This window comes from Cryptomeria japonica, chromosome 2, assembly GCF_030272615.1.
Source record: "Cryptomeria japonica chromosome 2, Sugi_1.0, whole genome shotgun sequence".
In the NCBI taxonomy this organism is placed as follows: domain Eukaryota; kingdom Viridiplantae; phylum Streptophyta; class Pinopsida; order Cupressales; family Cupressaceae; genus Cryptomeria; species Cryptomeria japonica.
In genome coordinates this window covers 194538012-194561983 of record NC_081406.1, presented here as the reverse complement: position 1 = coordinate 194561983, position 23972 = coordinate 194538012, and the positions used below count along the sequence as shown (strand labels likewise).

General features: G+C 34.9%; 1 protein-coding gene across 1 annotated transcript; it reads left to right on the top strand.

The window, feature by feature from the left end:
* The first annotated feature begins 12177 nt into the window (after positions 1–12177).
* Positions 12178–13089, top strand: LOC131049835 (ethylene-responsive transcription factor ERF011). The gene is made up of 2 exons (XM_059216903.1): positions 12178–12946; positions 12985–13089. The coding sequence occupies exon 1, from the start codon at positions 12311–12313 to the stop codon at positions 12890–12892; it is 582 nt and encodes a 193-aa protein (XP_059072886.1). The 5' UTR covers positions 12178–12310; the 3' UTR covers positions 12893–12946; positions 12985–13089.
* Positions 13090–23972: the final 10883 nt, after the last annotated feature.

The window sequence follows — 23972 nt, the reverse complement described above, 5'->3', positions numbered from 1 at the left end:
ATGAACATCCCCACTTGGTTGTAAAAATACGGGCCTCCTTCAAAACCCTTTTGCGATCCTCCATGCAGTTGAAAGTAACCATGAAGTAGTTGTTTGCTAGTAGCATAATCTCCATTTCCCCTTCCAGTGCCCAAGTCCTCTGCACCCAGTTTTCCAAGAACTACAAAGAACCCTCATTCCTAGAAACTTGCAATATAGCGAGTGTTTTGAAAAGTACTCAACATCTTCAGCTATCATCTCTAGAGGAATAACCAACCTCAGCCTCTCGCTGCATCTCTCCAAACAACCATTAACCTTCATAATGTGAGAGCTACTAGCACTACCCAACCCCAAATCTGAGGAAAAGAGATTATTGTTAAAAGTCTTCATGCTCTGGGATGGGGATTTTGAGCCCATCGCAACACAAAAATCATTGGCGGGAGGTGCCTTTGAGGCCTCACCTCCAAAACTCGACATTAGATCTCAAAAAAGATAAGGAAATCATACCCCAAAGGGGCCCACTAGAATGCACGACACCCAAGACCCCACCACGCGCACACACCACCGAGATGAAGATCCAACCGAAGCCCCTAGCCCCACTGGAACCCTCGGCCTGCAGAAAAAAAAAGAAGAACCAAACCCCAGCTGCGTAGCCTACACCCCTCCCGCAGCCCACCGATCTACTCCCCACACCCCGACCTCTCCCCGCCCTGCGCAGTCCTCCACTGCCCACCCTTGACGCCCTGCATGCACAAAACGCTCACACGCGGCACCCTAGCTCGACCCTCTGCAACCTCCCGCACGTGTGACGCTATCTTTGCTTCTCTCATAGTATTTTCACATAATTAATATTGTACCTTTTTATATTTTATTATGAATTACTTATTCTCCACCAAAATGAGGCATGGGATTTTGAGTTGGCATCATGTCACATGTTGGTACACTTTGTGGAGTATTGTAAGAAGTATTTAAAATGCCTATCTATAGTATATTTGGTTTTCCTACTTTAGTAGGATTTAATGGCAACTTATGGCAAATTTTTATGACATATAAGAGGCAAGAAGAGAGAGAATTATTTGGAATCTTGACTAGTGATATGACACAAGTCATAAACACGGTTTGAGGAGATTGTGAAGCCAAAAAAGTCCTATATTTGGGGCATTTATGACACCATATGGCAAGTGTAAGGAATTTACTATTTTATGATGAATTTGATTCCTTCTAACTTGGGCTTTGGATTTTTCCACCTAATTTGGACACCACATTTAGGAGTGGTTTCAACTAATGATTTAGGGTCTTACTTGGTGGTTTTATGTATTTAACTCTTGGGTAAACGCACAAACTGTGTCACACTATAAAGGGACCAACCAACACAACTTAAATTGTTTAACTTTGACCACATAAAACTGACATTTCTAAATTGAATTTTGAATGATGTAAACTGATCAAATGTAGAAATATTAATAAAATTTAAGTATGTTATTTTTTAAATTTAAAAAAAAAAATTGATAATTTTTTTATCGGTTAATAAATATAGCAATGAGCCGTAGAACATCTCTTATGGCCTCTAATTTAATTGCCAATTAAGTTTTAGGATGGGAAAAATGCTAACCATTAAGCATCCATTGCTGGATATGCAACCAGAGAATATGGACATGTCTAACCAAGACAAGGTGATGACTGATGATGCAGCAACTACTAGCAAATAATTTGTCAGCTATGCATAGTGTAACATTAATAGGGGTTACCAAATAAGTTTTCCCTAAATGCGCAGTTAAGGTTATCCTATTCATGGGCGATTTCCATCTGGCACACTAATTAGAACTACTTTCTCTACCAATTGTAATAGAGATTAGAAAGGATGAATTACTCTTTACAATTTGTTTACACGTTAATAAAATGTCAAGATTCAACTTAAGTGAAGAAGAATCCAGCAAGCACTAGATGAATACTTCACTACGGCCCTCACATCCCAATTCAATCACACGAGGACATTGTCAAACTCTGCAATGGCCTCCTTATGGCAATCAGCTCTGCTCATGATTCTGATGCAAACTGGTGTTTGCCTCAATTGACTACCCATCTTGGGTTCAATGGCCATTATCTTTTAAGAGTGGGGTACTCCTTTCACTGGAGTGTTTTATGATACATATTTGTGTACGTACTTGTTTTCCTAGGAATTATCCATTTAGGTTTATCTCCATCTTATGATTTTTTTCTACATTTAAGATATAATTTTAGATACTTGGTTCTTCTGGCATTTCTGGTAGCTATTGAGACTTCTCAAACGCTTGATTCTCATAGACCTACATTGATCATTTGAAGACAATGATGTAATATTATAATGTCTTTCCATCTTCTACAAACAATCATTTGTACGGATTTTGGGATGGTTTGCGGATTGACTAACACGTGTGTTAGTCGTGCGTTTTATACTATCGATTTGACAATAAACGATTGCGATTGACTAACACATAGCTATCACACTGTCCGAAAGATCTATTTTGGAGCCAAAATAGCTTCGACATTAAGGTGTGCATGACAGAAGACAGTATAGACCATAAAACAATATTAAATTTCCCTTTTGATTTAATTTCTTCTTTTTTTACTTCTAGCAAACACTCAACTGACAACTATGTAATTCTTGTTCGAATCTAATGTGATCAACCAGCTAACTTGGAATGTAGCTGTCAAAAAAAATGCTTTCCTGTGTATGGTCCACTGGTGAGAAATTCCATTGGCAACAAACTAGTACAAATCCATGATATATACGTTCCATGAAATACAATCCTCTGAGTCAGAAAACTTTAAAATCCTCACAGTGCAGTAGGTAAATTTGAAATCCTGTACACCCAACATGTAACACACAGACAGAAATTCCTAACCACACGACAGAAATTTTTATAGGTATTATACAACATAGTTCTTCAATCAAAAACATAAAGGGACTGAAACCTAATCAATTAAAAAACAGTAAGAAGAAAACCTGACAACAATTGCTTTATAATCCCTAAAAAATGAACTCCTCTCCACATCAAACCAATTTTGACAAGTACTTTTCAGCCAAAAGCTTGGGTAGCTGCAGAATTCATAAATTCAACCAAATAAACAATACATATGAAACCCTCATAAATATGCCACAAGAATGAATGAAATATCTAAGAGCTCTAACATCTTTGAAAAAATCCAAATAATTTCTACAAATGATGAGCCAAGAATTTTTCAATCGAATCCCCTGAGTGCCTGAAAAATCAGTGAATTCAACAATGTGTTGAGATAGGTAAAACTTTCTTAACTTTGAGATGTATTAAATCAAGGGGCCTTCTCTAAGGTGTTGAAATAGATATCACCACATAAATTAAATATCTATTTTAACATAAATCATCATATTTATTATATAGTACAAGTTTTATTTTGGTTGCCACTTCATGTCTATATGTTAGTTTGCAATATTTATAGTCAGACGCTTTATCAAAATAGATAATATGCCACATGAATGTCTATGAATGTGTTTATGGTAACGTTCTATGATGTTATATATATTTAAACATGGCAAAGAGAAGACACTATATCAAATAAAATTAAAAAGATAGTTAGATTGATTTGTTATGTGTGTGTTGGGATGATGGGGAGGTGGAGCCAATTGTAGTGCTCATATCTAGTTAGGCAATAGAGTCACTGGATTTGATATATAAGATGTAATGATTGAAAGCAAAGGTGATACCTTAATGAACATATCACACAAATTGTCTTTCAAAAATGCACAAGAAAACTAGGTTCTACACATACATTTAAAAAGACAATAGATATTTACAAAATATTAAATGAGTCTACCTAGTAATCCATGAGCACACCCATACATTTCCTTTATTATTCTAAAAATATGCTTTGCAAAAAAATTGTAAATATTTTATAGTCGTCCGACTAGCTAGCTAATCAATAACACATGTATAAATGTGCATCATACCTAAGGAGACACTCAATCAAGTTTGATTAAGCCTTAAATTATTCACTCTTTATATATTACAAGTGTTTAATATAGCTTTGGAATAAGCCTAGATCATTACAATATTAAAATATTTTATCTAGAGTTGAAAATTGGAATCATGGGGTTCTATTGAGTCTTCGCTATGCTCCCTTGTTTCCTCTTTTTTCCATCTCCATCCCCTTCAAATGAAAAATCCAATCTCCAATATAAAAGAGTATAGAGTAGTTTTTGAATATGGGTGACACTTGTCACAAGATGAAATGCTAGAAAACTAGCCAACCTCTCACATGCTAATTGCCAAGAAAAAACTTGTAAGATTTGTTGGAATAGAAATCGTGAAGACCATGCTACATTAATGAATTGAATGAGTTATTTCCCTTCTCCAACACTATGTGTGATTCCATATTGTTGTGATAAACTATTATTTCTAGGTAGATAAAATTTGATTGAGAAATTGTAGGGCCTCACCAAATCATTAATGGTGACTTAGTTGTGCAAGATAAGTACAACATGTTAAATGTTCCCTTAACACCCCATTCTACACTTATTTTAAAAGGTTTATGAAATGACTATTAACTCCCACAAATCTTGCTTGAATATTGATCAGTGATATGCTTGAATAAATAAGATCAATGACTATCATACATTGGAGTCTCATGTATAGTATGGTCCTTTAAATTTTGATGTAAAGAGCCTTGGTGATCAAAGAGACCTATTATGAATCAAATTTATGCTCCTATATTCACATAAGGTGCCACTATGGATACATGTTATACATTTCAACCAAAAGGAGCATTGTATTTGTTGAAGTGATTAATTTTTGGCCCAATTGTATCACAAAATCTTGTCACAATCATTGACAATTAGTTGCTAAATGCAATGATATTTGACTTTTATTCCCATCACACATTATGCACAATTATGATGTAAATTAATTAAATATGTGAATGATGCTAGCTTTGACACCATGTTAATATAAAGAATAAATATTGCATTTTGAGGGCTATACATTTTAAATAATTGAGTATCTAAATCATGGAAGAAATTTCTTTAACATGTAATATGATTAGGGTTTTCTTATTCGTGAGGAAAAGAAAATGAATGTGTTTCAAGAATTTATGTAGTTTCTATGGCATGGTTATGTACTCGAACCTTTGGGACTTCCAAGAGGAAGGCAAATCTAAGGGGAGGGGGATGTAAGGCCTGACATAGTAATAGAATGTATTTTAAAATTACGAGGAAATTTAATTGATTTTGTGACTCCTTTATCATCATTTAGTTATTAAGAGGTATGTACATATATGAAGTAATGGATATGACTAGAATTATAAGGAAAATAGGGAGTAGAAGGGAAAATCATCTAAATCCCAACAAAGTATTTCAATTGTGAAGTATAAGGGAGTGTATAAAGTTTCAAGTTGTGAGTCTAATGAAATTATGATCATGACTTGTTAATTGCGGTGTCATGTGGTTAGGTTGTTTAAATGTAGTTACGGGGATGAGAACCCTTGTTTATGTTTTAAATTTCAAATTGATTTTTGAGGGGGTTTTTAAAGGAGTTTCATTGGTCAATTTTATTGGTTTTTGGGTAAAAATAGACCCCTAGGGTGATTACCTAATGGAAGGTGGCTTATTGGACACATACATAGTCCTTTGGTCATAATTTGACCCTTCTAAAAATCACTTGGAAAAAAGTGATGAGTTTTGGAGTGTGGGAGAAGGTATGGGGACTTTTCACCATCCTAGCTCCCTTACCAAGACTTGGTTGAGGAGTTGTGTCAAGTACATCTCTCTTCTCAATGTCTCACACATGTGTGAGTACATGGGATACATGTGAACTTTCCAAGGGTTTTGAATATGGTCAAAGAAGTGAGTTGGAGGCCACATGCCACCCTCTTATTGAAGAGAATGAGTGATATGACACTTCTTATGTATACCCTCTCTCAAGCTTGAGAAGACATCTTTGGCTTCATTCTAAATAGGCATTAAAATATGGAAGTGGGACCTATAAAGCTTCACCTCCATTTTCTTTTCAAGAATAAATTTTCACTACCAAACAATTTTATTTTTGTCATGGTTATTTCTATTATTTTTTATTATAATTAGGTTATTGTGTCGACTTGAATTTCATCATCAGAATACTACCTGCAAAATGTTAGTTTCACAAAATACAAAGGAAATGCTACAGGAAATCCAAACTCAACCAATGAAACTACATGAAATTGATATTAAAATAAAAACCATAATATTACCTTCACGATTTAAGTCTCATTGTGTCCTAACTCCACTGTTCTTGGTTGCAAATGAATTTCCCTCAGACAATCACTGGTAGCCTCCAAGATGGCATATGAAGAATGGACTGATAACTGATAGTTAACTGATACTATGATATGCAATGCAAATGATTTAAAGCTAAATGATTATGCTAAATGAGAAATGCTAAATTGATAATTGGTTCAAGATAAAACTCACTGATGCATAAGTTTACTCAAATTGTTAACTTGAAGACTCACTTGAAGACCAATTCTTTCTCAGCTCAAACTCCTACTTTTATAGACTTTTGAGAGGATAAGATGATGTGTCCTGGATCAACGCTCATGATCAAATCTACAAATTTGGATGGTTGTAAGCAAAGGTGAAGGTTGAGAGAAAGGAGGGAGGAGAAGAAAAGTGTCACTCATCTCACCTTGACTGGGTTGCTGACTGAGGGAATCTAGGGATGGCGGAGAAGATTTAGGCATGAGAGGACAAGTGGACTCAAGTCCTTCCTAAGATATAGGGATGTTAGAGGGAATATAGAAGAACGTTAAGAAATATGTGTACGTACACAATATTTCATTTATTTTGGAAGTTGGAGATAAGTGGCTAATAAATATTTTATTTATTTTAATTTTTTTGAATTAATTTAGCCACATGATGGATGAGTTGGCAAAAGAAAGATGGAGTGGAGATGGAAGGTGAGTTGGAAATGAAATTAAATAATTAAGAAATTATTTAATTAATATTTGAGACTATAGGATAGAAGAATAACCATTAAATATTAGATATTTAATTGATTAGAGGAATAATTAAATATTAGATATTTAATTAATTGATGAATTAATTAATAAAATGTTTCAATTAAATTAATTAATAGAAGAAATTGAAATGAATTCAATAAATTAATATTTTCAAATTAACTATTTAATAGAAGAATAATTATTAAATAAATATAAAATATTTATTTAATTGCTCATAGCCATTTTTATGTGTATACAATTATAAAATAGTGTTTTACTTTAAAAGAGAAATTCCATGTGTGAAGATGGTGGACACTATTAATCATGACAACTCTACAAAGTTATACTATTGATAGTTTGTTCCAAGTTAGTATCAGGCAAGGTCCATCTACTAAGATCTAAATACAAAATTGAAAAGCCAAGCAAAGCCATCATTTTTTTTATTTAAGGATTTCATGTGGTTTCATTACACAAGTGAGAGACATTGTCAAAATTGAAAACGTTATAACAATGTGTCATTCATCAAAATAAATGAATCAACAAGTAGACGATTTCATTTTCCAACTATCATAGAGAAAACTAGTGAGTCCAACTGTGAGTGAATGCCAATTGACAACTTTTGCATTGTGCCATTGGTTGGAGTCAAGTATGAATCAATACATTGGTGGGCCTAGGCTTCATCAAGAAGAAAAGTAAAGAAAAGATAATTAAAGAAAACACACAATATTTGGGAAATTGTATGTCTCACATATTCTTTATGTTGCACTATTGGTTTGATTTTGGCAAAGTTGAATTGGTAGGTCCTATCCTCAACAAATATGGTGGAAAATCATTAAAAAAGATCCAATAGCTTACACAAGTTATAGGTGCTTTCAGTTTGACAACTTTATATAATGTTATTGGATCATTGAATGAGCAACTAATTAATGGATCCAATGATTAAGTTAATAAAGTGATTCTCAACCACACAGATCAACTTTATTATCCTCCCAAGTTACTATCAATTTTGGCATGCCCTTTCATTGTGCCATTGGTTAAAAACAAAGTAATTGGAGCTTATTTGGTGTTCTTTAGAACCAATATATCTTGGAGCGATATTTATTGTCCATTTTTCTAATCGCTCAATTTACTCTTTCTTTTGTAGCAACCCTCTGAAATAGAAAAGGATTGTATTCTTGAATTCATACCTAATACCTTGATTTTATCGACATTTTTCAATAGTTATAAAATAACTCATATCAAATTACCATAAGAAAGCAGAGAATTTTTTAAATAGGAAAAGGCCTTTGTAGGTATTTTCCAAAGTTGATTGAATGTTGAACAATTTGTCCTCTTGGTATTTTTATAATTTGTTCTCTGTTCAGTTGACATTTTGTGCCAAATAATTATTTTAGCAATATCTTTCTCATATTTTATTTCGATTTATGCTTATATTTTTTTTGTTTGATCATTAATATTTGTTGCTAAATAAAATAATGCATTCTAATGCTTTTTGTTATAGTATTGATATTATGATTCAAACATATGTTAAGTGTTATGCATAAATTAATGAAATGTTTTACTTTCCAGTGTATCACGTTAGAATAGGTTTGCTTTTTATTTTTTCTCCCTTTCCCTTTTTCTAAATAAAATTCATTGAAAAAATTCATGAAGACCCAACTTCTAAAATCTTAAAGGTTGTCTTATAAACCACATCTTATGCTTATAGTATTTCTAATGTTGGTGTTGGTTGTCATACAAGTATAATATTCATTTGTGTATTTGACAATTGATAATTATTAGCATGCTCTTTGAGACACAAACCCACAATCACCTGATTAGAAGTTTAGAATAATATCACATCTAAATTGTATGAGAAAAATACTAATTACAATATCACTTTTGGCATATAAACTAGGCATTTTGGTTTCTCCATTGATAATTAGCCACCTATGGAGGTTAGTATAATCAAATCTACTAGGGCCACCTTCTTAGATGGAAACTCCTAGAAACTAAGTTGTTAATTGGAATAGTGATATCCCATTGATTTCTCTAACTCCTCCAACTACATGGGACCCTAACCACTCTATTGATAAGATACCCAAAAAAATGATTGCATATCTTGCACTAGTTTTATTTTTTTGTCTTAAATTAAATTAAATGTGTATAGTATTCATATCATAAGAGACATTTAAGTCTATCAATTTTCATTTTCAGTTCATAGGGAACCAAGATAATAATTTATATATTCATTTTTTTGCAAAAATAGAAATGACATACATATACAAATTGATTTTTAAAAATACATTCTCATCTCATCAAATAACTTGTAAATTCATGTTATAATATAATAAAATCTATCAGATGTAATTTATTACAATGCTAGATTATAAATCTTGTAAATATTACATGGACTGTGGAAAAATCATCCCTACTATTATAAATATTTACAAATCATGTTAAATCAATCCATTTGTTTCTAATTATCCAAGTCTTCGACATTCAACTGCAAGAGGGAAAGAATCACCTAAGTGATTTACCTCCAATAAAAAACTAGTTGTTTGGGCAAAACACCTTCCTATTGGAAGTGGCTCTACCCTTCAGAAGAGTAGAAAGTCTAAAGAAACTCCAATTTGATGAAACCATATGAGAACTAGTGTTATGTACTAGTACAAACAATTTATCATAAAACTTCTAGTACCCTCTACCCATGTGCATGATACATTTGATTAATTTGTAGCTTTAGTCACGGTGAATGAAAAATACAAGTAGTGATTTTGTATTACTTTGACCAAAATTCTAATAATATAAAGAAACACGTAATTATGCGAGGTGATTATGTCCACACACCTCTTTCTCAAACTTGGAAATTGGCAAGTGGATTTCGCATACTATTTTCAATTATAATATCCAAACTTCTCATCTTGAGCATCATAATATATAAAAAATTAAAATGATACTTAATAGGGATCCTGAATTATGAATCATTAAAATAGCTTTTTGGTTAAATATGCACACATATATACACACAAACAATTATATAGAACCTTATCATGACTCAACTATTAGTTTAGATTTCCTAGCAATGATCAACTTTTGCATTCAATCAACAATATGTTACATTGTATCATAGAAGTCGACTTGGCAATTGTACCAGGCCAATAAGAGTTTGATACTTCCATTGCAAAGTGCACACATAAGCATCTATGTGACAATCATAAACTATCAACATAACATAGTACCACAAGAACTGGCATACATAATCATTTGATCAAGGACACGTGTCAGAACACCACTAGCACATTGTTTTAATAAAAAAATTCAAGTGAAAAGAACAATACAAAGTGGTCATGTAAAGCAATAGTAATGTGGCGCATGTCTTCCACCACAAAATACTTTCCAAGTAGAAACCAAGGTAACAATGACCATCATGCTTTACAAGAGTAAAAATGGAACTTCCACACTCAAAACTATGACTTCAAGGATGAAAATGATGCAATAAGACACCATCACCTATATTCAAACACAACATATCTATAAATTTGCAAAGCCATTGTGCGTATGAGAGTGAGGTCCACACCCCAAATCATGATATGAAGAAACTGCAAAATGTAAACTTGGGTATCACCAACTATAAAAAAATTGACAATACCTTTTGTACTCACTCAATACCATATATACACATAAGTGTTAATAGACCAACCAAAGGATATCAATTCAACTTGGAATAATATAATGTTGCATTAAGTGACAAGTATGGTTGCACAGCTAAGGACCCATCGCAATTATAGCAAAAGATTCAATATAAAGATTGTGATTTGAATAACCCATCCAATGCAATATCAATTTGATGCATGTAAAATCATTGAAAACTTAAATTTGCAATGTGGATGTGATCAAATAAGTTAAGAAATAAGAGAAGTGTATGCAAACAATGATAAACGAAAACAAATGAGTTGATAAGGTGATAATATCTTGTAGTAGATTTCTGATAAGATCATGTGTGAGTTTTTAGATCAACGTTTCTGGATCATGAAGTGTGATCCGAAACATTGATCTAAAAACTCACACACGATTGTGATCCTGAAACATTGATCTAAAAAATCGCACACGATCTTATCCAGAAATCTACTACAAGAAATTCTATGGATTGTGGAAATCTTATATCACTAAGGTGATAATACTTGAGGGGATCCAACTATAGACTAAATGGATAAATTTGAAAAACTAGTCAATGTAAGAATAAAATTATACATCAACAACATGTGCAAATGGCAAAAGCACAAAAGAACTAGGGTTTTAATCATAAAAGTATAAGTGAACAAAATAAACTAAAACCTTATGTTCACTAAAAAAAAAACCTAAAACATTCTAATAGATCCATTGAAGATTTTTATTGTCAAATATAATTATAAGAAAAAATATTAACAATAAGATGCAAGGAGCTTCATGATTTAATAATAACAATAATCATCTATCATTTATCCACTACCACATATAATTATAATTATAATTATTAAAGAGAAACCAATTCAACAAATCCTTTAGGAAAGACAATGGAAGTGCAGGTAGGGACTTCACTCAAAATTATGATATAAAGGAGTGACACTTGATGCAATCAAGTATTGCCAATTATCTCAACCCAATAAGTATATTGTAAAGTGCACACATAATCATGTATAAGCCAATCATAAACTATCAAGATAACATATTACAAAGAACTGGCATACCTAGTCATTTGACCACATACACGTGCTAGGATATCACTAGGTTACAAGGAACTGGCATACACAATTATTTGATCAAGGACACATGGTAGGATATCACTAGCTAAAAGTCGAATTTATCAAATCCTAACTCATTATTTAAAGTTCATTTCTTTGCAATCATTTACTTTTACTTCATTGGTCGCTGAAGTTGCACGTTAAGAGAAGTTTCAAGGAAAGTCTATGCATTGTCTTTTTGATAAGCACAAGGACAAGGAGTCGACACCTAAATTAGATTTTTGTTTCATGAGCTCACGAAATTTTCAAAGCCTCGTCTTACTCGCGTGAGTTTGTAATTTGCTGGCAATGCCACATATCCCCTCGTGCCCTAAAATTTTGCTTGACCAACAACTTTTCCTTGAAAATGTAGAGTTTTGGGCACACAGATTTTACGCGCTATACTGACAAACGAGGTTGTGTACATATATATATTGCATCCTTATCCATTTTGGTTAAATCCCACCACAGCACGTCTAAAGATCTAATCTTCACTCACCCAGCAAGTACACTGCACTACTATGCTGAGAGCTTCTTTGGACAATTTTATCTTCACAATTGCCTAGTCCCGAGTTCGAATCTCGGCATTCTCTGCTACGAATATGGTTAAAAGTAAATCCTCGCCAAAGCAGAATCATCACAACTGCTTACACCAGACTCAAAATTTGAAGGGAGTGAGAATGAGAAAATGGGGGAAATGGGTTTCTGAAGTGAGAGTGCCCAATTCCAGAGCCAGAATTTGGTTGGGCTCATATGATTCTCCTCAACAGGCAGCTAGGGCTTACGACTGCGCTGTGTATTGCCTCAGAGGATCCCAAGCCAAGTTTAATTTTCCCGATTCTCTGCCTGAAATTCCATCCGCCTCTTCATTATCTCCAGCACAAATTCAATCTGTTGCGGCCAAATTTGCCCGTGAAGAATTCTTGCAGGTGCCCGATTACGGTGCCAAAACATTTTCTGGCTCAGAATCTCAGTCATGTGTTGACGAGCAACAGATTTCAGAGGAGCAGGATTGGGCTCTGTTGGATTCTCTTCTTCAAGATATTGAGAGCAGCCACTCCAAGAATTTAGAAGATTTTCTTCTATCAGATGAAGGTTTACTGGATAAAGATTTTCTTTTGTTTGAAGAAAAACAAGAGGGATTTTTGTCCAGCAAACAGACAGAAGATTGGTGGGATTTCTAAATTCACGGTGACTAAGGTTTTACGTCGCTGCGTAATACTGCAATTATTACGAAGGTTTTACTTCGCTGCGTAATACTGCAATTATTACGAAGGTTTTACTTCGCTGTGTAATACTAAAATTATTAAATTTGCTTTAGTGTGTAATCATTTAAAGTTTTCCACTCAGTGGGTGGGTAATAGTGTTAGTTTGTTAGCTTTGGACAGCGGTTTGTCCAGATGTGATTAATTAGTAAATAATTGTTTTACTAACTAATTAGTTAGAGTAGGGACAATTATTTGTTAATTAATTGACCACTTTTGGAAGCAACTAGAAACCGATTTTGTTATTGGTTGTTGGGTTGTTTTAATCTCAACCGTTGATTGAGAATCAATTTGGCCGTTGGTTTATCAACGAGGGTAGTATAAAAGGAGGTCTAGGAGCATTTGGAAAACACATCTTGGAGAGCATTTGCAGTGTTAGCAAATGTGTTTGCAGTAATAGCAAACAGTCTTGCAGTGTTAGCAAGAGGCGCAGTGATAGCGTTGGGAGATAGTAGTGGAGGAATATCAGCAGGAGGAATTGGGAGATTGTCGAGGTTCTGCCAGTGAGAGGCAAGGAATTTTGTATCTCTTAATTTGCTGAAGTTTAATATATTTCTCATTTGCAGTACTGGTTTTCCCTTAGGGGTTTTTCCAGGGACGATTGTCCAAAAATATTGTGTCCTTGTGTTGCTTATTTCTTTCCGTATTTTTAGTGAAGTTGCAGTTGTGTTATTTTTCGATATTTAGCTGTAAATTTATTTTCAGCAGTTAAATAATTTTTATGAGATAGGAGATTAATAATCAGTGACTGCAATAGAATTTCTACATGGTATCAGAGCTTTGTTGAGGGTAGAAAAGGTTTACCCTAAGCAAAGGAAAGAAATTTGAGTTTGACCTCTTTCGAGTTATTGTTTTCCTTTATTTTTTTGAGATGGCCTCAGCAGGTTTGAGAGATCAGGACAAATTGGATGGTGCCTCAAATTTTGGTGTCTGGAAAGCTAGAATTTCTTTATTGTTGGAAGAGAATGGTATCGAGGAATATGTTACCAGTACTATAGTTGTACCTACAGATCCAGTACAACTTGCAGCATACAAGAAGGATGATGCCAAGGCGAGGAGGATAATCCTTGATGGTGTCAAGGACCATGTTGTTCCACATATCGCAGAGTTAGATACAGCAAAGAAGATGTGGGACGCCATTATGAATCTGTACCAGAATGCTACCACTAACCGGAAGCTGATTCTCAGAGAAAAATTGAGGAATACCCGGATGAACAAGGGAGAAGATGTTACAAGTTACCTCACCAGGCTTAGACTTGTCAAGGACGAGTTAGCAGCTGTTGGAGATAAGCCAAATGAAGACGAGCTAGTAAGAATAGCCCTAAATGGGTTTACTAAGCAATGGGATGTCTTTGTTCAAGTTATTAATGGACGAGACACCTTACTTAGCTGGGATCGACTTTGGAGTGATTTCACTCAGGAGGAGCTTAGACTAAGCCTTGTCAATGGAGCCAACAATAAGAGTCAGAAAAGTGAGGTAGAACAAGAAAATGTTGCCCTAGCGGGAAAGGGGAAAACAAAGAAGGGATCTAGCAAAGGAGCAAATTCACAAATTGAAAAGAAGAAGAAGGACCTATCTAAGGTCAAGTGCTTTGGTTGTCACGAGTTTGGCCACTATGTCAGCGATTGCCCACAAAGGAAGAAAGATAAGAAGGGAAAGAACCAAGTGGCAGCTTCAGCAAGTGCAGAGGAGCTCTCTAGTAGATTGGAGGATGAGTTTGCACTCATAGCCTATATGATTAGCTCAACCTCACAGAGTGTCTGGTATATAGACAGTGGGGCGTCATTTCATATGACAGGAGTTCGAGAGTACTTCTCCAGCTACAAGGAGGAAAACACCAGAATCCAGATCTCTATGGGGAACTTGTCCAAGCTCAACTCAGTTGGGAAAGGGACTGTTTAACTTCAGAGGGAGAATGGAAAGGTAATTCCTCTTCATGATGTGTTGCATGTGCCAGGCTTAGGTATGAATTTGGTTTCTGTATCTGTCCTTCAGGATAAAGGGTATAATGTTCTCTTTAGAGGGATGCATGTTTTGATTAAGCATAAAGATTGGAAATCACCCGTATCTATTGGAGTTAGGAGTGGTCGCCTTTATAGGTTGCAGTTTGATACTCCTAAGGCACTCATGAGCAGCAGTAACCCTAGAGATCTTGGAGAGCTATGGCATAGGAGGATGGGCCATATTCATCATGGAGCACTTAGATTGCTTCGTGAGACGGTGACAGGTGTTCCAGAGGTGAGCACAGAGCATGATGATGTATGTAAGGGATGTGTGTTGGGAAAGTTTGCGAAATCATCTTTTCCAAGGAGTGACACCAGATCTACGGGTGTTCTTGATCTAGTACATTTAGATGTATGTGGACCAATGTTGACAAAGTCTCTCAGAGGATATGAGTATTATGTTACCTTTATTGATGATTTCTCCAGGAAGACCTGGATATACTTCTTGAAGACCAAGGATGAGGTTTTCAGTCGCTTCCAAGAGTTCAAGGCTCTTGTGGAGAACTCAACAGGAAGGAAGATAAAGGTTCTTCGGTCAGACAATGGAGGCGAGTACAAAGGAAATGACTTCCAGGATTTCTGTACCAGAGAAGGAATCAAGAGAGAGTGGACTGTTCCTTACAATCCACAGCAGAATGGAGTTGTTGAGAGGAAGAATCGTTCTATTTTGGAGGCAGCAAGGGCTATGCTACATGACCAGGACATGCCCCGCTACTTATGGGCAGAAGCATGTAGTACAGCAGTCTACATTCAGAATAGGGTTCCACACAAGGTACTAGGGAAAATGACACCAGAGGAGGCTTTCACAGGGAAGAAGCCAGATGTTGGTCACTTCAGGATATTTGGGAGTTTGGCATATTGCCTTATTCCTGGAGACACACGTACCAAGTTAGATCAGACTGCAGAGAAGGGGTACTTTGTTGGGTATAGTGAAACTTCAAAGGCATATAGGATGTTCATTCCAGGGACCAGAAGAATTATTGTCAGACGCGATGTCAAGTTCATGGAGGACAAGGCGTTTAGAAGATCCAGAGATTTGCCAGCAGATGATCAGAGTGAGCAGCCAACAAAAGCTCCAAGTCCAAGTCAAGGACAACAAAGCTCAAGTACAGTTACTAGTACAAGCATAGACTCAGGTAGTGAAGATTCACAGAGTATGGAGCAACTGGTGCAGCAGGATATGCATCTAGATGATATAGAGGTTGATATTTCATCCTCTACAGTTGGCAGTAGGAACCATGAGGTTCAAGACATACAAAGGGATACTCAGGAGTCTGTGGGAGCTCCTAGGAAGAGTACAAGACAGAGGAGACAACCAACCAAGTTCAATGACTATGTGGCATTAGTCAGCCAGTTGGTAGATAGTGAACCTTCCAGCTATCAGGAAGCTGCAAAGCATCAGGTATGGCGAGATGCTATGGTTGAGGAATATAACTCAATAATGCAAAATGATGTATGGGAGGTAGTGCCTAGACCAACTGATAGAGCAGTAGTTGGATCGCGTTGGATCTTCAAGATAAAGCATGGTGCAAATGGTAGCATCGAGAAATATAAGGCGAGGTTTGTGGCCAAGGGGTTCTCTCAGAAGGAGGGAATAGACTATGAGGAGACATTTGCTCCTGTGGCCAGGTATACTTCTATACGAGCTGTAATCTCATTTGCAGCACAGATGGGATGGCAGATCCATCAAATGGATGTCAAGACAGCATTCCTTAATGGAGAATTGAAGGAGGAGGTATACATAGAACAACCAGAAGGCTTTGTAGCACACAGCAAAGAGACCCACGTGTGCAGATTAAAGAAAGCCTTATACGGACTCAAGCAGGCTCCCAGAGCGTGGTATGAGCGCATTGATACATACTTGCAGGAAATGGGCTTTGTGAAGAGTGAGGCTGATGCGAACCTCTACTACTTGGTGGTTGGGGGTGAGGTTCTCATTCTTGTTCTATATGTGGATGACTTGTTTCTTACTGGTGCGCTAGGGCTCATAGAGGATTGCAAGAGGGACCTTGCAGAAGAGTTTGAGATGAAGAATTTGGGACTTATGCACTACTTTCTAGGCATGGAGGTGTGGCAGACTGATGGAGAGATTTTCCTTGGTCAAGGGAAATATTGCATTGAAATCTTGAAGAGATTTGAGATGGAAGATTGCAAAGCCATGTCTACACCCATGATCACTAATTGGAGGAAGGTAGATGCATCCAAGGAAAAGGATGTTGATCCCACCCTATACAGGCAGTTGATTGGTTCGCTCATGTATTTGGTCAACACCAGGCCAGATATAGCCTTTGCAGTAAACACTCTTAGTCAGTTCATGGTAGAGCCAAAGAGAGTGCATTGGACGGCGGCTAAGCATGTGTTGCGTTATCTTCATGGTACAGTTGAGTACGGGATCAGATATGTTCGAGGTGAAGGTATCAAGTTGATAGGCTATACTGATGCAGATTGGGCAGGCAGTACAACGGACAAAAGGAGTACTTCAGGATGTTGTTTCAGCCTGGGATCAGGAGTTGTTTCTTGGTTCAGCAGGAAGCAAAAATCTGTGGCCTTGAGTTCATCAGAAGCAGAATACATAGCAGCCAGCATGGCGACGTGTGAAGCTATATGGCTTCGGAAGTTGCTAGTAGCCTTGTTTGGTCAGAAGGTTGAGACTACGGTGATACACTGCGACAATCAGAGTTGCATCAAGTTGACTGAGAATTCAGTGTTTCATGTTAGGTCGAAACATATAGACATCAGGTATCACTTCATCAAGGATAGTGTACAACGAGGGATTGTTTAGCTACAATTTATACCTACAGATCAACAGGTAGCAGACATTCTAACAAAGGCATTGGGGAAGGCAAAATTCATCTTCTTCAGAGAGAAGTTGGGTGTCATGCAGAACAACTTCCTCTCTAAGAGGGAGTGTTAGTTTGTTAGCTTTGGACAGCTGTTTGTCCAGATGTGATTAATTAGTAAATAATTGTTTTACTAACTAATTAGTTAGAGTAGGGACAATTATTTGTTAATTAATTGACCACTTTTGGAAGCAACTAGAAACCGATTTTGTTATTGGTTGTTGGGTTGTTTTAATCTCAACCGTTGATTGAGAATCAATCTCAGTCGTTGGTTTATCAACGAGGGTAGTATAAAAGGAGGTCTAGGAGCATTTGGAAAACACATCTTGGAGAGCATTTGCAGTGTTAGCAAATGTGTTTGCAGTAATAGCAAACAGTCTTGCAGTGTTAGCAAGAGGCGCAGTGATAGCGTTGGGAGATAGTAGTGGAGGAATATCAGCAGGAGGAATTGGGAGATTGTCGAGGTTCTGCCAGTGAGAGGCAAGGAATTTTGTATCTCTTAATTTGCTGAAGTTTAATATATTTCTCATTTGCAGTACTGGTTTTCCCTTAGGGGTTTTTCCAGGGACGATTGTCCAAAAATATTGTGTCCTTGTGTTGCTTATTTCTTTCCGTATTTTTAGTGAAGTTGCAGTTGTGTTATTTTTCGATATTCAGCTGTAAATTTATTTTCAGCAGTTAAATAATTTTTATGAGATAGGAGATTAATAATCAGTGACTGCAATAGAATTTCTACAAATAGGGTATCATGTTTTTCTCGAGGGTACCCCAAAAGAATTGGGTATTATAAAAGATTTCATTTAAATAAAACGTTTGTTCAGTTTTTAGATGTTTTTTCAATTTTATGGAAAAAATTTATATCATTTATAAGATTATTTTCTTAATTTGATATAGGAGTATTAGAAATCAAATTGTTTTATTTATTCATGGAAGATCTTATATTAACTATAAGATTATCCATTTATCTATTAGATATAATAATATTTGAAATTTCCTTGGTTAACAATTTAAGAGTCTATAAGTCAATTGATATAACTTATCACATATTTTAATATATTATAAAATATTATAATAAGAGAATATATGTTTTATTATTAATAATTAAATAGAATATGTTTCTTCCATAAAGTTATATAAGCAAGAATTAACAATGTGATGATGATATATGTACACTAAAAATAAATAACTTTACTTTTAAGGTAGGTACTAAGGACTATCTTTTTTCTTTTGTATTTTATGACACCTTTACATAAATGTATTGATGTAGTACCATTGTTTTTTGTTGGGCCAATGTGGTACCATCATTGATTAGGTAGACCTTAAACTTTGAACAATTGACTTTACAAATGCACAAATATAAAAAGTTGAAGCATTGTAATTACCATAAGACTGTGGAAGGTATAAAATTAGCCTTTACGATTTATTAAAGTAGACAAATGTTAAACTTAGACAATTCAACTAATTTACTTCTAATTGGATGAAAGCACGTGATCAAACATGTTGAACCCAAAACACATTTTTTTCAAGTGAGGCTTGGAAACCATATTTAATTATTTGGAGTATGCAATTGTAAAATGAAATTTTTTGCAATGTATTACACATTCCAAAAACTTTGTAAATAGAAAGTAAAGTTGTTAAGGGTGGAAAATCTAAGACAACATATCACAGTTGATATTTTTCCCTACTAACAAACATTTAAAAGTGTCTGCATTAAGTGGGTCTGCTAGCTTATAATTATTACTAATTATAATGGTGGAATTTGCATATTCATGTTATTTTCAATTTAGTTTTGTGTTATTTTTTAGGAAATGCCAAGGTACATGTACATAGTGACAAATAACACATTCTTGTGTAAATTTGGTCTCGCTTGAGCCCTAACTTTTTATCCATATGTATACAAAATTATTCTCTTGCATTTAGCCTTTACCCTTTCCACACACACACACACACACACACACATGCAATTGCCTTACCCATCTATTTATCACTGTCACCTAAACACCTTCTTTCATTTATCTATTAAGCCAATTTGATGTAACAATTCTACACAGTAAGACAATTACATGGTCACAAACTTGTTCCCTTTCTTTTTCAAATAAAAAATTTAAATTTGGCCTATAAGCCTCATTCACCATCCGACCTTGAGTCGATGAAACACATGTTTAGTGCAATTTAATGATATTTGTTAGTATTTATAGATATTCAATTCAATTGGTATAATTTATAATAAACCTAAGATACACATGTTCTATTTTATCTTAGAGAATTACAAGCGATTAATAACCACATTTTTATTATGTGCACTAAAATGAGAACAAAAATTGTCTACTAAAGTCCTTGCCTATTATGTTTAATAATTTTTAAGGATTGATAGATAAAAAAAATTATCTCCTTGTCATGAAATAACGACCCTTTGAGGTATTTTAAAATATTGTCAATCCCCAAATCTTTAGGAAGAGTGAAATAAACAATTATTCATGAAGCAAAGGACATAGTAGAACATCACTATTAGGAATCAAGTTGTCTAAATCATTACAAAATTGACTAGGTTATTTATTTAACATTAGTATTTTCACATAATTAATATTGTACCTTTTCATATTTTATTATTAATTACTTATTCTCCACCAAAAAGAGGCATGGGATTTTGAGTTGGCACCATGTCACATGTTCGTACACTTTGTGGAGTATTGTAAGAAGTATTTAAAATGCCTATCTATAGTATATTTGGTTCTCCTACTTTAGTAGGATTTAATGGCAACTTATGGCATATTCTTTCTCTTGAAAAGGCTTTCCCCATGCAAATCATTATTTATGGTAATAATAATTTATTTATTTATGAATGTGTTTATTTGCTTTTTATAGTAATTTTGGATCCAATTTAAAGTTTTATGTACATCACTTCCTTCAAGATTAGCATATGAAGCTAATGTTGCACACTTTGCTTCCTTAAAATTGGTATAAGAGATTGATCACCCTTGATTCTAGTTGTTGGGTGAAAGGTTTTTTTAGCTAGGGGAGAGTTATTGATATTCAGGATATTATTGGTTGTCTTCTACAGGGGGAGACTTGTTTGGCATTTCTTGGTACTTAGATGTTTTTCACATCTGGTGTTCCATCAATGCCAAAGGGGGAGATTGTTGGCATTATCGGATAAATTGATTATGTGTTGCATTGATGTTTTGTCATTGATGTCAACACTAGTTGTTATGGTTGGTTACCGATAGACAGGTTTTGGTTACCAGTAGAAGATCAAGTGTTACCGGCAGAAGAGACTATCTGTTGGACATTTCTAGCATGTTTGGATCTATGGAATATGTTTGGTTACATGTGGTATGTTCTCCTGGAGCATTTTTTGGTTAGTTAATATTGACTTGGTAATCAAATGCTATCATACACTCTGGTAAACCCTTATCGGTACTAGTTTAAGGCTTTACCGACAGAGCTCTCACTAAGGAATCTTGACAAGATACATAATCAGCTTCTACATGGATATCAGGATGTTGAAGATGTTCTTTGATTGTGCTTCAACTGCTTGAAGATATTGCTTTGGTGTGATGGACCCAAAATAGGTCTGGTGCCTATCTAGGTTATGGACTGGTATCATGTTAACGTGTACTCTACATGTTACTGGGATGTTTCGGGATGTTTTATGGATGTTTTATTATTGTTTTGGTCTTAAGCCGACATGGCATATCATTGTAATATGGGTCTATGTAATGATCTTATTGTAATATCTTTTAGGTGGTCGACCTAATTGTTAGGGTTTGTATAAAATGATGTAAGATCTCATTCTAGATCGTGGCATGTGTGGTATGGGAATGAAATAAGTGTTCGTGGTCTTGAAATGCAATATCATTTGCGAAGGAGACTTGGTCGATCATAGGTGATCGAATTGGGATTAAGGAAGAGGTTAAAGGCCTTCGGTATTGAGCTTAACTGAGACTGTAATCAGGTATGGTAGATGTTATTTCTAGCAGTTCTTTATTCTGGATTGTTGTCCATTTATCCTAAGATGGTTGTAGCCTCTCTATAGTAAGTGAGAATCTTTTGTAATGAGCAGTATGCTCTAGGAAGTGTGCCTTCCTACATGTGCAGGCCCCTCATTGTATCACATACTTACTGCAGAAGTATCATCTAACTGTGGGTAGGCTTCCCACCGTGGTTTTTCCCTTTTTAGGTTTTCCACGTACAAATCGTGGTGTTATGTGGTATGGTTGCTTTGCATTGATTATATGTTTAATTGTTAAGTTGTATTGTTTACTGGTATTTGTTTTTGCTTTACCGATACTTAATCAAGTTAAAGGTTATTAAGTGGATTATATGTTATAATTTGTTAACAACTGATTCACACCCCCCCCTCTCAGTTGTTTACTGGTTATCCTAACAATAAACAATTTGATCTCCTCACATACGAAGACCACAAAGAGGATAAAAAAACAAGAAAGGTCAAAGATCACATTTAACCAAAATGGCTTGCAAAATTAATTTGCATTCAATCAAAGACAAACATAGGCATGAGGATAATGTCTCTTTTAATAAAAAACACCAGAATACTCCCTTGGAGTGAAAATTTCATCAATACACATAGGCATTCAAAGCAAATTAAGACAAGATCTCAAAGAGGGAATGAAGAAGAAAATCAAAGTCAACATTCATCCAAGTTGACTTGTTGAAAATACTAGATTTCAAAACATACTCATTATACTCACGATAATTTTTCCCTCGTAATAAGTTTTCGAATTCAACCAATAACAACAACCATACTCATCTAATAGAAATAAAATTATTATTTAAACTTTAACAGTTGAATTTTTCCCAAATAACTCAATTTGATTGGATATAAACATGTTTGCTAATTATCACCTTATTGGTCAAATGCTAACTTTGTATTCTAACAATATTATTTCAATTCAATGTCTACTAAATAATCATTGTTAAGAAAATAATTTCGTATTATTAATCACATCTTATTTTTTTGCCAATACCAACACACACACACACACACACCACCACATATAAAAATATAATTACCAAAAATATCACAGGGTTTGTGATTCTGATCGGGCTGAGCCCATAAATGTTTTTTTTGTTTTAAAAATTGCAATCCATGTGGAGCCCACATAATGGGTTACCCACCATCATGGTCACCACGGTGGATGGGCATTGCCCTCCCCATCGCGGTGCCCACGATGGATGGGCATACCCACCATTGTGGTACTCCACAATGGGTGAGCAACCTCCTCCATCGTGGCTACCATGATGGATGGGGTTTTCCCACCATCGTGGTACCCACGATGGCTAGGGTCTACCCCCCCTTCCCCCAATATTTTATTATTATATTTTTAAAAAAAATTTGGCAATAATAAAATGTGCCCAAAATTAAAACAGAAACTGAGATTAAAATGAAAGTCTAGATCTAAAATGAAAGGCCAGATCTAAAATGAAACCCAGACTATAAATTTTAACAAGGGTGGTGTAGGATCATTTGTGAGACAGACTCATAGGTGGTTGTCAACTTATTGAATAAAAAAGAGCTAGCGGATGTTGACTGGCATTTGGCTTTGGTTATTAAGCATATCACTTAGTTATGTTGGACCCTTGACTCTGTCATTTTTTACCATATCCCTCAAGAGTGGAATGGTGTGGCCAACTGTTTGGCTAAGTGCGCGTTCGAGTATATGCAGGATTGGAATATTACGGATTAGAGGCATCTTCCCCTTGAATTGTCTCACAAATTGGATCAACTTGTTGCTCAGGATAGAACTCATTAGAGCTCTTTGCATTTTTTGTTGTCCCTTTTGTTGTACTATTCTCTTTGGATTTCAATAAATTTTTACCCCTCGTTTAGTTTAACAGCCCAGAATATATATATATATTTTAAACCAAACATGTAGTCACATAAATCTGTCCATTTTAATTAAATGAATATTTTCTATTTATTTGATTAATAAACCCACTAGCAACCAGTTAATTACATTAACATTTAATTAATTCATCCTCAAACATTCTCCTATTAATTAAATAATTTATTCAATTTATTTCAATTAATTCATTAAACCAAATTCACAATCAATTAAATAAAAAAATCTTATTTATTTAATTTAATCCCCTTTCCTCTTTTAAATAAATAATTAAAATATTTATTTAAATCA